Below are 12,908 nucleotides of genomic sequence, written 5' to 3' on the forward strand. Positions count from 1 at the left end.
TGCCCACCCCTGCTTTACACCAAGCGTTTTACCTATTGCAGATTCAGTCTTCCCAGCCTGTTGCAGGTCTACAATTTTGTCTCTGGTGTCCTTCGACAGCTCTTTGGTCTTGGCCATAGTGGAGTTTGGCGTGTGACTGACTGAGATTGTGGACAGGTGTCTTTTATACCGATAATGAGTTAAAACAGGTGCCATTGATGCAGGTAACGAGTGGAGAAGAAGTTAGACCTCTTTGACAGCCAGAAATCTTTCTTGTTTGTAGGTGACCAAATACTTATTTTTCCACTCTAATTTGGAAATAAATTCAAACAATGTGATTTTCTGTTTTTTTCCACATTCTGTCTCTCATGGTTGAGGTTTACCTATGTTGAGAATTACAGTAGGAGAACTTGCACAATTGGTGGATGACTAAATACTTATTTGCCCCACTGTATATGAAAGTAATGTTTATCGGTCCATTTCAGAAAATAATGAACTTCATCACAATATGCTGATTTTTTTAGAAGGACCAGTATGTCTTGCCTTCTCCCTGTTAAGAAATTCTGCATATGCTGGTTTCTGAACCAGCAAAACCAGTACCAAAAGACAACAAATCATGCTGGAATGTTGATTGTGGTAGTGGGTTGTCATTCTGTTGTAAAATATTGCCTCCCAAGATGTCTATTTAAATCTTTACCCTCTCCTGTGTATTTCTCCTAAATCTTCCAGTTCTTAATTTGATGTTGAATGTATTCTATTGATCATAAATATGCTAAGTGTTCTCATCTTGTGCATCTTCTCTTTTGTATGCGAGCGGCCAAGCTGCAAGAGCAGACGCTGCCCATAAATTGCTTTGGAAAGGACAGAGCGAGAGAGAGAGCGTAAGAGAGACAGGGCAGATGCACTGGCAAGGGGTTTGTCTCCCCCCTCCTTTCTCTTTTGTAGTGTGCACAGATAAAAATCTGATGAACGTGAGCAAGGACCGCCACCACATCGCAGTTAGCTTCTCCTCGGAACCAGCGAGTCCAGTTGTGCTGCAGGATTACGGTAGAGTAACTGGGGGGGCTTTGAGGGAGGGCAAGGGAGGAGGGGCCGTGGTGAGCTGGTGGGCTTCCTCTGCCTCACAGAGACACATTTTATTGACTTGCTAATTGGATGAGGCGCTCGGAGGAGAGGATGCGGTGACCGAGAGGAGCGTTCTCCAGAGGAGCGACACAGACACAAGGAAGCATTGCATACATTTTTAAAAAATTTCTTCCATTTTGGGGGTACACCACAATAGATGGGTTTTCCCACCCGAAGCCGTCAAGCTGTGAATACCTGCTTTTATGCATGACATTGTCAAATGGAGGCTCCAGCTGCAAGACGCATCGTGACAAGTGAATGATTTCCATTTTTTCTCCGGCAGCCTCCCTTTCCTCTATTTTTATTTCCTTTTGTGGACCGATCAGCTTTTCAGCATCAGCTCCGACTGATATCCTGTTTGATACCAATTGATCGCCAAAGGAATCCTTTATATTTACGCGAGGACCTGTGTAATTGATGGATGACAGAATGACGGTATGAACACAATTCAAGAAAAAAAAGATGAAGAAATGTGACAACTACAGGATTAGATAAATCGATTGCATACTGCCGTTCTCAAAAATCCCATGTCTTCTTCTATCCATCTGTGTGTCTACCTGTCAGATTTGTACAAGAGTTCAGGATGTAAAGCAAGGAATGGCTTATGAATGAATTAGTAGTAGAGGCAAGTAGTAGCGGTGTGCATGGATGGGATTAATTCGGGCAAAAAAAAAAGCAGTCTAGACTGGGTAACACATTTGAATATATTGTGAAAATTCGTCCAGCGTCCATCCGATTAGATTGTGCTCTCTGTTTCAGTTGACTGAGGTTTGCATGCGTGGCCTGCTCGGAGAGAAGGTGGCACTGTGCTGAGCTGTTCTCTCCCAATGAGCCAAGCAGACAACCCACAGAGGCGCACCACCTACCTCATCTCCCTCACTTTGGTGAAGGTTGAGGCTTTGCCAGAGGATGTAGCCGGGAACCAAGAGGAGAAGGAGGGGGAAGGGAGCCTAAAGGAGGAGGTGAGTGGTGCCCCCCAAGATGAGGAACCATGTGTTGGCTCACAAGTGTCAGATAAAGCGAGCACACGCGAGGAAGAAGCGGAGCAGGTGCACACCAAGTATGGCAGCCCAAACGAGAAGTGGGGGAAAGCTGAGAAGGGAGAACCGAAAGACATTGTCCCATTTGCAAAGAGCAAGGACACTTCTATTGTCCACCCCCAGTTGAGGCAAATGGTGAAGGTGTACAGCGGGAGCAACTTTGAGAGCACCGTCCGGCGAGACGGGCCCCGCAATGATGCCTCGCGTCCCAAGACGGAACTCTATCGGGAGCCTCCGAGGCTGTTCCTAAAGGGCGAAAATGGAGCAGAGCTCAACAACCGCTCGAGGTGCAGCCTCCCTTTTTCAGTCAGTCAGCGCCCCGAAGTCCTAATGAGGTCGCAGACGGGGACCAGCTCGGGAGGCTGGAGGGACGCCAGAGAAGCCAACACCAACTTGTATCACTCAGCTAAGACTCTGGAGAGGAGGGATAACCGAATCGGGGATCAGTCCCCCCTAATGCCAGCTGCAACTCTGGGGCCTTACCGTGCGTCTTGGGCGGACAGCGACGGCCGAGGCACGCTTATCCGTCCCGCCGCTCCCCTGAGCGGAGGTTATTCCGGAATCATGAGCAGGGAGAACCATCACGAGGACAGATTTAAGGTTTCCTTGGTTACGCCGGTTACCTGTGATGTGAGCAGGCCTCAAAGAAAAGCCACCAGTCGCACCCTAGATAACAGCGACCTACATTGCCTCTCTGAGGACGCCAGGAGAGGAAAAGAGGGCCAAGGAGGAACAATCCAGAGAGCTCCCGCCCGTGACCGCAAGATGCTCAAGTTCATTAGTGGGATTTTCTCCAAAAGTGCAGCTGTCCCCCCAAATGTCAGCACCACATCCGCTCTGTATCCCGCTGTGGAGAGGGGCTCCAGTGAGGAGGAGGGTAAGTTCTCCATTGATTCATCTCTTCCAGAACATGACAGAGATCTATAGCGGCCTCTCTGTACTTTTAGCATACACGTTAGCCTTCTAATTGGCCCACTATTTCACACAGTGTGGCTTCCTTCCAGTCACTGACACAATGATGCCATGGAGAAATGGACCCATTGCCTTTGCAAAACTGGTAGCAGAAACACATCTTGATCACCTCTTAACTCTCAGTTATATTGTATTGCCAACTCATATTCTAAGAAATGCTCTCACTGTTAGAATCATTTTTAAATACAGGTCTGGCCCAGGTTATGAATTGTATAGGTCAGTGGTTCTCAAATTGTGGTACGAGTACCACCAGTGGTATGCCAAGGATTGACTGAATTAAATGTTTTATATTATTATAAGAATTATAATAATAATAATAATAATACATTTTATTTGAAGGCGCCTTTCTGGCACTCAAGGTCGGCGTACAATCATTTAAAACATTTAAAGTTAAACATATTAAAAGTGAGAAAATGAAAGTATATAACGAATAACGTATTACATACAGTGGGGCAAATAAGTATTTAGTCAACCACTAATTGTGCAAGTTCTCCCACTTGAAAATATTAGAGAGGCCTGTACTCGTCAACATGGGTAAACCTCAACCATGAGAGACAGAATGTGGAAAAAAACCCAGAAAATCACATTGATTTTTAAAGAATTTATTTGCAAATCATGGTGGAAAATAAGTTTTTGGTCAATACCAAAAGTTCATCTCAATACTTTGTTATGTACCCTTTTTTGGCAATAACGAAGGCCAAACGTTTTCTGTAACTCTTCACACACTGTTGCTGGTATTTTGGCCCATTCCTCCATGCAGATCTCCTCTAGAGCAGTGATGTTTTGGGGCTGTCGTTGGGTAACACGGACTTTCAACTCCCTCCACAGATTTTCTACGGGGTTGAGATCTGGAGACTGGCTAGGCTGCTCCAGGACCTTGAAATGCTTCTTACGAAGCCACTCCTTTGTTGCCCTGGCCGTGTGTTTGGGATCATTGTCATGCTGAAAGACCCAGCCACATCTCATCTTCAATGCCCTTGCTGATGGAAGGAGATTTTTACTCAAAATCTCTCGATACATGGCCTCATTCATTCTTTCCTTTACACCTGAATCAGTCGTCCTGGTCCCTTTGCAGAAAAACAGCCCCAAAGCATGATGTTTCCACCCCCATGCTTCACAGTGGGTATGGTGTTATTCCAATGCAATTCAGTATTCTTTCTCCTCCAAACACGAGAACCTGTCTTTCTACCGAAAAGTTCTATTTTGGTTTCATCTGACCATAACACATTCTCCCAGTCTTCTTCTGGATCATCCAAATGCTCTCTATCGAACTGCAGACGGGCCTGGACGTGTACTTTCTTCAGCAGGGGGACACGTCTGGCAGTGCAGGATTTGAGTCCCTGGCAACGCATTATGTTACTGATAGTAACCTTTGTTACTGTGGTCCCAGCTCTCTGTAGGTCATACACTAGGTCCCCCCGTGTTGATCTGGGATTTTTGCTCACAGTTCTTGTTATCATTTTGACGCCACGGGGTGCGATCTTGCATGGAGCCCCGGATCGAGGGAGATTATCAGTGGTCTTTTATGTCTTCCATTTTCTAATAATTGCTCCCACAGTTGATTTCTTTACACCAAGCGTTTTACCTATTGCAGATTCAGTCTTCCCAGCCTGGTGCAGGTCTACAATTTTGTCTCTGGTGTCCTTCGACAGCTCTTTGGTCTTGGCCATAGTGGAGTTTGGAGTGTGACTGAGATTGTGGACAGGTGTCTTTTATACCGATAATGAGTTAAAAAAGGTGCCATTAATACAGGTAACGAGTGGAGCCTCGTTAGACCTCTTTGACAGCCAGAAATCTTGCTTGTTTGTAGTTGACCAAATACTTATTTTTCCACTCTAATTTGGAAATAAATTCTTTAAAAATCAAACAATGTGATTTTCTTATTTTTTTCCACATTCTGTCTCTCATGGTTGAGGTTTACCCATGTTGACAATTACAAGCCTCTCTAATCTTTTCAAGTAGGAGAATTTGCTCAATTGGTGGTTGACTAAACACTTATTTGCCTTACTGTATATATACGGCGGAAAACAACACAGGTTACCTGAAGTTCAGCTCTGAGACCCCCATTTTGGCCAAATTTCAAAATTGTCCTATATATATATGTAATACATCATTGGAAAGCTTAAAATCTCATTTTCTGGAGGAAGAATTTTTTTTTAACAGGGGGGCATTTTAAAAATAAAAACATTTTTAAACCCTTAAACCCTAACTCAAGGTGAGCGCATGAGAGCATAATCAAAGACACCATGATTTTAATGAGATAATATTGCGTACTTACCTTGTCTCACCGAGTGTCAAGACAAAGCTATGAATGGCCACAGCCGGACTTTTTGGGGATTTTATGGACGAAACACGGTAATAGTATAGCAAGAGTCGCAATGCAGAAATCGCAGACATCAAGGAGTGGTCGAGATTTTGTTTTTGAAATATTTACCCTTTTAAACTTTTTTTTTTTTCTTCCAATTTTTCTATGTTTAGATCGATTACTTTCATCAAAAATATCGGGGAAAATGCGACAGTAACAACAACAACAACAAAAAAAGATACAATTTAGCGATAGTTATGAGGTAGATATCTGTGACCTATTTACAGACACTATTTTTTTCATTGTGACGTAATTTGTTTAAAAGTTTTAAATATGCGAGTGAGTAATTTTATAAAGTCGTTTTTATTGTTTAACTAAATTTTAGACATCAATTAATGATTCTAAGCTAAAAATAATAGACATTTAGAATAATAAATATATTGACTTTCTTTTTATGGCTGGGTTGAAACAAAAGCGGTTCCGCGGTGTCTGTAAACGGGGGTCTCCAGGGTAAAACGGACAAATTAAAAATAGCCCCATGAAACTGCTATGGCAGCATATAGACATATTGTTATATCAAACACAAACTGCTGTATTTTAAGCCAAAAGAACTTATTTTAAAGAGGGGTGCAAGAGCAGAAACTGCTTTTCCAGCCTTGTCTGTGATTTCCGTCATATATATACAGTGTATTACAAAAGTGAGTACACCCCTTGCATTTCTGCAGATATTTAAGTATATCTTTTCATGGGACAGCACTAACAAAATGACACTTTGACACAATGAAAAGTAGTCTGCGTGCAGCTATACTGTATAATAGAGTTAATTTATTTCCCCCTCAAAATATAGCCATTAATATTTAAACCCCTGGGAACAAAACTGAGTACACCCTTATGAAAAAACGTACATCCCTAAATGTCCAGATTGAGTACTGCTTGTCATTTTCACTCCAAAATGTCATATGACTCGTTACAGGACTGCTGTCAACATTGCTGCAGAGATTGAAGAGGTGTGTGTGTGGGGGGGGGGGGTTGGGGGGTCATCCTGTTAGTGCTCAGACCATACGCCACACTCTACATCAAATTGGCGTGCATGGCCGTCACCCTCTTCTGAAGACAGTGCACAAGAAAGCCCGCAAACAGTTTGCTAAAGACATGTCAACAAAGCACATGGATTACTGTAACCATGTCCTATGGTCTGATGAGACGGGCGGGCTATCTTATGTACCGTCTTCAGAAGAGGCTTCCTCCTGGGGTGACAGCCATGCACACAAATTTGATGTAGAGTGCTGCGTATGGTCTGAGCACCAACAGGCTGACCCCCCCCTACCTCTTCAATTTCTGCAGAAATGCTGACAGCACTCCTGTAACGAGTCACATGACATTTTGGAAGGAAAATGACAAGCAGTACTCAATTTGGACATTTAGGGATGTACGTAGTTTGTGTGGGGTGTACTCACTTTTGTTGCCAGGGGTTTAGATATTAATGGCTATATTTTGAGGGGAAAATAAATGAACTATTATATAAGCTGCACACAGACTACTTTTCATTGTGTCAAAGTGTCATTTTGTCAGTGTTCTTCCATGAAAAGATATACTTAAATATCTGCAAAAATTCGAGGGGTGTACTCACTTTTGTGATACAGTAGTAGTGGATTTACAGTGTATCAAATATAGTTCAGTTGTATTCAACTTAAACTTCAAAATATTCATATTGAATGTATTTCCCAAAGATTTAAGAACAATTTCTAAGTACAATACTATTTACTACATTACATTACCTTATTGGGTTACACTTTATTAAAATGCTTTCTTTGACAATGTCATACATCTGTAGTAGTCAGGGCCCCTGGAAGTCACTCACAGCAGGGGGTGCTGAGAATTACCTTGAATCCTCAAACAAATTACTCCTGAGACAATCCTTCCTGCTTGTATGCGGTACAGCTTTCGTACTTTTTCAACCGAAATCTGGCGTTGGATGGCTGCATGTGTCGCTGCGACCAACTGCGAATAACTGAAGCGGATTGTGGGATGGCCCCCTACTTGAAGGCGTGGCGCAGTGAAGGTAGAATCTGACCCGTCAATATCATTATGAAGTCTATGGGTGACAGCATCATGATTTGGGGTTTTACTTCAACCAGAACTGGCACCTTTGTCGAAGTGTAAGGAATGTTTGACATCTCCTAGTTCTGTACAAAACCTTCAAGCATTTACTACTTGTAAATAAGAACGTTTGTAAGGAAAAGCCAACCGGAATATTTGAACATTATTTCATCAGAGGCACTTTAAAAAGTGGCTGGGAGTACGCCGACTCCCATTTAACATGATAGAGCAACCACATTATCGCAGTTGTTTATTTTTACTACTCCTCTCAAACAGATTCCATCATTTTGATAATATTCTGCTGTCATGCCGTAAAGACATTTTTAATATTCTAAATCATTTATCTTGGCCTCGTTTTTTCTGGCATTTACCAGGAATATGTTGACATTGTCTAGCCACTGTAGCATTGAAAATCGGAAAACAGATTATTTTTAATGACATTAAGAACATCATTAATTCTTTAACACAACTCTCATGATAATGACAGTTGTTGTTTTTTTTAATTGGACATTCATTGTTAATTACATCTGGGTGGTAGTGATTAAGTCTGACTAGTTAAATGGACAGACAAGACGGCATAAAGGACGTTAAAATGGCGTTCATTAAAAAAAAAAAAAAAGGTTGGTCAAACAATCGAAATATGCAAATCACATATTTCTCTTGTTTTCCATCTTGCACACAGGAGAAGGCTTTCACATTTTGGCTTAGGCGAATTGCAGCAGTCATTCCTAAACGAGGTGGTGGACCATTGTATATCTGTCCTGTTCGTAAAGCCGAAAAGCTGAACAGTGGCACACTGGCATCTGACTTCACGTTTTTTGTTTGTTTTTGTTTTTGTTGAGGAAAATCTGTGTATGAAACAAAACTACAGCAACATAGACCACCCTACAGCAAAGGAAGTAGGACAAAATACACAACATTATCCTTTTTTTTTCTTTTTAAATCTCAAGTAAAATCTGTGTAATGTACAGTGGGGCAAATAAGTATTTAGTCAACCACTAATTGTGCAAGTTCTCCCACTTGAAAATATTCGAGAGGCCTGTAATTGTCAACATGGGTAAACCTCAACCATGAGAGACCCCCGTGTGGTTCTGGGATTTTTGCTCACCGTTCTTGTTATCATTTTGACGCCACGGGGTAAGATCTTGCATGGAGCCCAAGATCGAGGGAGATTATCAGTGGTCTTGTATGTCTTCCATTTTCTAATAATTGCTCCCACAGTTGATTTTTTTACACCAAGCGTTTTACCTATCACAGATTCAGTCTTCCCAGCCTGGTGCAGGTCTACAATTTTGTCTCTGGTGTCCTTCGACAGCACTTTGGTCTTGGCCATAGTGTAGTTTGGAGTGTGACAAACTGAGGTTGTGGACAGGTGTCTTTTATACCGATAATGAGTTAAAACAGGTGCCATTAATACAGGTAACGAGTGAAGCCTCGTTAGACTTCGTTAGAAGAAGTTAGACGTCTTTGACAGCCAGAAATCTTGCTTGTTTGTAGGTGACCAAATATTTATTTTCCACTCTAATATGGAAATAATTTAATTAAAAATCAAACAATTTGATTTTCTGTTTTTCCCCTCATTCTGTCTCTCATGGTTGAGGTTTACCCATGTTGACAATTACAGGCCTCTCTAATCTTTTCAAGTAGGAGAACTTGCACAATTGGTTGTTGACTAAATACTTATTTGCCCCACTGTATTTCTTGGACTATAAATCGCACCTGAGTCATAGACTTCATAATGTACATTATGAAGTCTATGCCTGAGAATAAGTCGCACTAGCCAAAAAATGTGCAATGAAGAGGAAAAAAAACATAGAAGTCGCACCGGAGTATAAGTCGTAATTTTGGGGGAAATTTATTTGATAAAAATCCAACACCTAAAACAGACATGTCATCTTGAAAGGCAATTTATAATAAAAAAAGAATTGAGAACAACAGGCTGAAAAAGCCCTTTTTACAAACATTCATTCATTCATTTTCCATGCCGCTTTTCCTCATATCCCAGTAAACTCCTGTCTAAGGTGACACGGGATTTACTCGCGTCATTGCTTTCACGCATGTAGAGATGTCCCGAGAATGACGCGGGTTGGACACTTTCACACACTTGTCCCGTGTTGCCCACTCTCTATGCGGGGAGGGCTGCTGGCGCGAGTTTATAACCCGGACATTACGTCATTTTTGGTCGGCATTGACTGTCGCAACGTTGGTCAAATCATGTTTAATTCCAGAGGGAGCGTTCCCGACGTCGTAATAGCAGCCAATTCAAGCTCATCAAGACTGTTTTTAAGCCAAGGGCATAGGTTTGCATAGGGATGGTAGGGACATAACATCACCAACTTTTCAGGATGCTCAAATTCTCCCCACCAACTTTTAAGCAACCTTAGTTGCATTTTATAATGAGTTCAGTTATATAGGTTATTTAGATTGCCTTCCCATATGTTGTAAGGATACAATTGACCCTACCATTATTAAGTGAATTTTTTTCATTATGTTCAGACTTAACACCCCCCCCCCCACACACACACACACACACACACACAGCGGCGGACTTGGCAATTTTGGGGCCGAAGGCGAACATATCCAGAGGCCCTCTTCATGGGTCAGGGGTTAAAAAGGTGAGAAGGGTGTAGAAGAAATATGTTCCGGTACACTAGGGCTGTCCTAAACGACAAATTTTCTCCTGATTAGTCAGCCGACTAGTTTTACAATTAGACGCCTAATCTAATAATTTTTCTTTTTTTCACTAATATAGCAATGAAATTTTTGTTGACGCTTATTAATTCACAAAACTATTTTGGAACACTTAAATTATTTATTAAAATACAAATAATCATGTACATAACAATAATTAATCACAAATAAACAATTAGGTTAAATGCTGATAGCATTTACTAGTGCAAAAGAATGGAAAGTAAACAGATTCAGAACACTGACTTTGCCTTTCCAACATTATTCAAAACAATTCTTCAAAAAAAAAAAAAAAATCTAGCATTATCATTATAGTATTCTACTATATTATAATAGTAGTATAATAATTGTAATAATTATTCATTACCAATCATATTTGTCATAAAGAGTGTCATTTGAAAGCTATTCTTAGTGTAGAATCTGTATTCTGTAGTATTTACATATTATAATATTAATTCTGAAGTATGTGGGATATACTCCATAAATTGTTATTTATATGACGAACATGTGCTTTTATTTTGAAATGTTCACCTGAGGTACGTTCGCTAAACCGCAAACCGAAAGCTTTACACTCCGTAAAAAACATTCTTCGTCATTGCTTGTGGTGTCACTAATAGATTTAAAGTTTTTTTTCGTTAGCGAATGCTGTTTTTATCAACTGTTGAGTGTTATTGTATGACTGATTGGAACTGTACTTTCGCCACAGGGTGTGCTGTTGTGTATTTTATGTTCGTGTGAAGAAGAAGAAAGTTAAAAGAGGCATTAGCGGCCTGTTCTCAATGTCTCCCTCACTGCACTTTGGCTCTCATGGAGAGCACGTTCGCTCATGTGTTCGAAATAAACGATAGCAGACGTGCAAAGTAGCAAGTGAGCAGTAAAAATTGTGAGATTAGTGGCGTGAAAAACGCGGGAAAACTAAGTGAAGCTAACGAACAGCTAAGCGGAGCTAAGCGATGCTAAATGGAACTAAGCAAAGCTAAACGGCGCTAAATGAAGCTAAGCGACTGATACTCAGTTCGTCGTCGTGGAACAGTCCATTGTAGTGCGTGTGTGTGGGAGAGAGATAATATAAACGCAGCATTCAAATGGCTTTCTTTTTTGTTTTGTTATTTGTTTGTTTGGTATGCTAACATAATTATACATGACGAATAATTAGGGGTGCTGTTGGCTCCGGTGGCCCAAGCCCTTGCTCGTTGGGGCAAGGGCAGCTTGTTGTGGGCCCTCTACTGGTTGGGGGCCTAAGGCGATCGCCTACTTTGCCTGAATAGTAGATCCACCTATGCACGCGCACACACACACACACACACACACACACACACACACACACGCACTGACCGGACAAAAATACAACATGTCGCCAACATGCCGCCTCATCCGCCCCCTTCAAAGAGGAGGGGATATTAGAAGTTTTTTTTCATCCAGCAGCAGCCACTGCAAGTAATGTAAAAAGATGCCAATGTTATGTGGGTGGGGAACACACCACTAATTTTACTACGGAAATTTTGCTACAACCTGCATCAGAGTTTGCATAACATTAAACTGTGTGAATTTGCTAAACTGCAAAACTCGAGTAGGAAGCTGCTTAGAGGGAAGTGTCCTCCACTTTTGTATGAATTTTCTGCTGTTAACGTTAATTAAACTGTTAGAAATGTAGTGAACCGAGGTTTACCCCGTTCTACCCAATTGGTAATTTTGTTTTGTTTATGTGGTCTTAAAGCAACACTTGGTAACATTTCAGTTTTGGTCAATTTTAGCGACGCTGGTGGACAAAAGCGGTAGTTTTTTTGAAGACTGTGTTTCCCATAGGGACCAGCGCATGAGCGCATAGTGTCTTCCTATGAGGGATGTTACAGAAAATAATTGAGAAGCAGTGTTATAACTCAATACAGATTTATTTTGCAATGATCAGTTAGCCTATCAATTAATTAGGTCCATATTCGTGAGAAATGTAGCCCTGACCCCCGTTTACCCAAACTGTTTGGTCTTATTAATGTCCCGTCCCCCCCAAAAAGTGTACATGCATGCTATGCTGTCATATCGTACCTACCAATGTTGAGCAAAAACCTAGACCCTTGTTTTAAGCCCTGGCAATCCAAGAGAAGGGCCCCAAGATACTAACTTGCTGGGCGCCATTCAACACCTCTGCTGTGCTTGTTTTGAAATCCCATACGTTGTGCTGGTATTTGAGTGTATTTGTTCTGTTGTCTTATCGACTGTCTTCCTACCGCTTAGGTTAGTATTATTGATCCCTGTCGACCTAGTGTCACGGACCCATTGTGTTATTCCCCCTTTTCTGCGATCGCGTGTATTTCTGTTTGTATTTAATAAACTCTTGAACCCCTCCCTCTGTTGTTTTCTGATTTGAGGTACAATCTTGTTTCCGCAGTTGCGGACCCTAACATCGGCAACAAAATAAACCACACATTTCCAAAGAAGAACGATGGACTCTCTTCCTCAACTGTACGATCCAGTAGCAATTTCATTTTGTTATGTTTTCAGTTTAATTTAGCCATTTCCATCTTGCTATGTTGATAATTGCGATAATTAATTGTTTGTTTACCGCTTTTCGTCTTACTGTGAAAAAAGTGGAAGTGATGATCAGCCCGCCATGATATTTACGTCATCAGCCGTTGTGCTGTGACACGGGAATTTAATGCTTGCTTTCACATAAGCCTCGTCCCGGGACTTTCACGGGAATT

At 41.5% G+C, this 12,908-nt stretch overlaps 1 protein-coding gene across 1 annotated transcript in view; it reads left to right on the plus strand.

Moving 5' to 3' along the window:
* The first annotated feature begins 1,042 nt into the window (after nucleotides 1-1,042).
* The window catches only part of LOC130922126 (arf-GAP with GTPase, ANK repeat and PH domain-containing protein 2-like), a 76,160-nt gene continuing 64,294 nt past the window's right edge, over nucleotides 1,043-12,908 (plus strand). Inside the window, exons 1-2 of the mRNA XM_057846673.1 lie at nucleotides 1,043-1,539; nucleotides 1,864-3,021. Of these exons, the coding sequence (XP_057702656.1) occupies nucleotides 1,932-3,021 (1,090 nt within the window). The 5' untranslated portion in view covers nucleotides 1,043-1,539; nucleotides 1,864-1,931. The remainder of the gene's footprint in view (nucleotides 1,540-1,863; nucleotides 3,022-12,908) is intronic.

This window comes from Corythoichthys intestinalis, chromosome 9 (genome assembly GCF_030265065.1).
Source record: "Corythoichthys intestinalis isolate RoL2023-P3 chromosome 9, ASM3026506v1, whole genome shotgun sequence".
NCBI lineage: Eukaryota > Metazoa > Chordata > Actinopteri > Syngnathiformes > Syngnathidae > Corythoichthys > Corythoichthys intestinalis.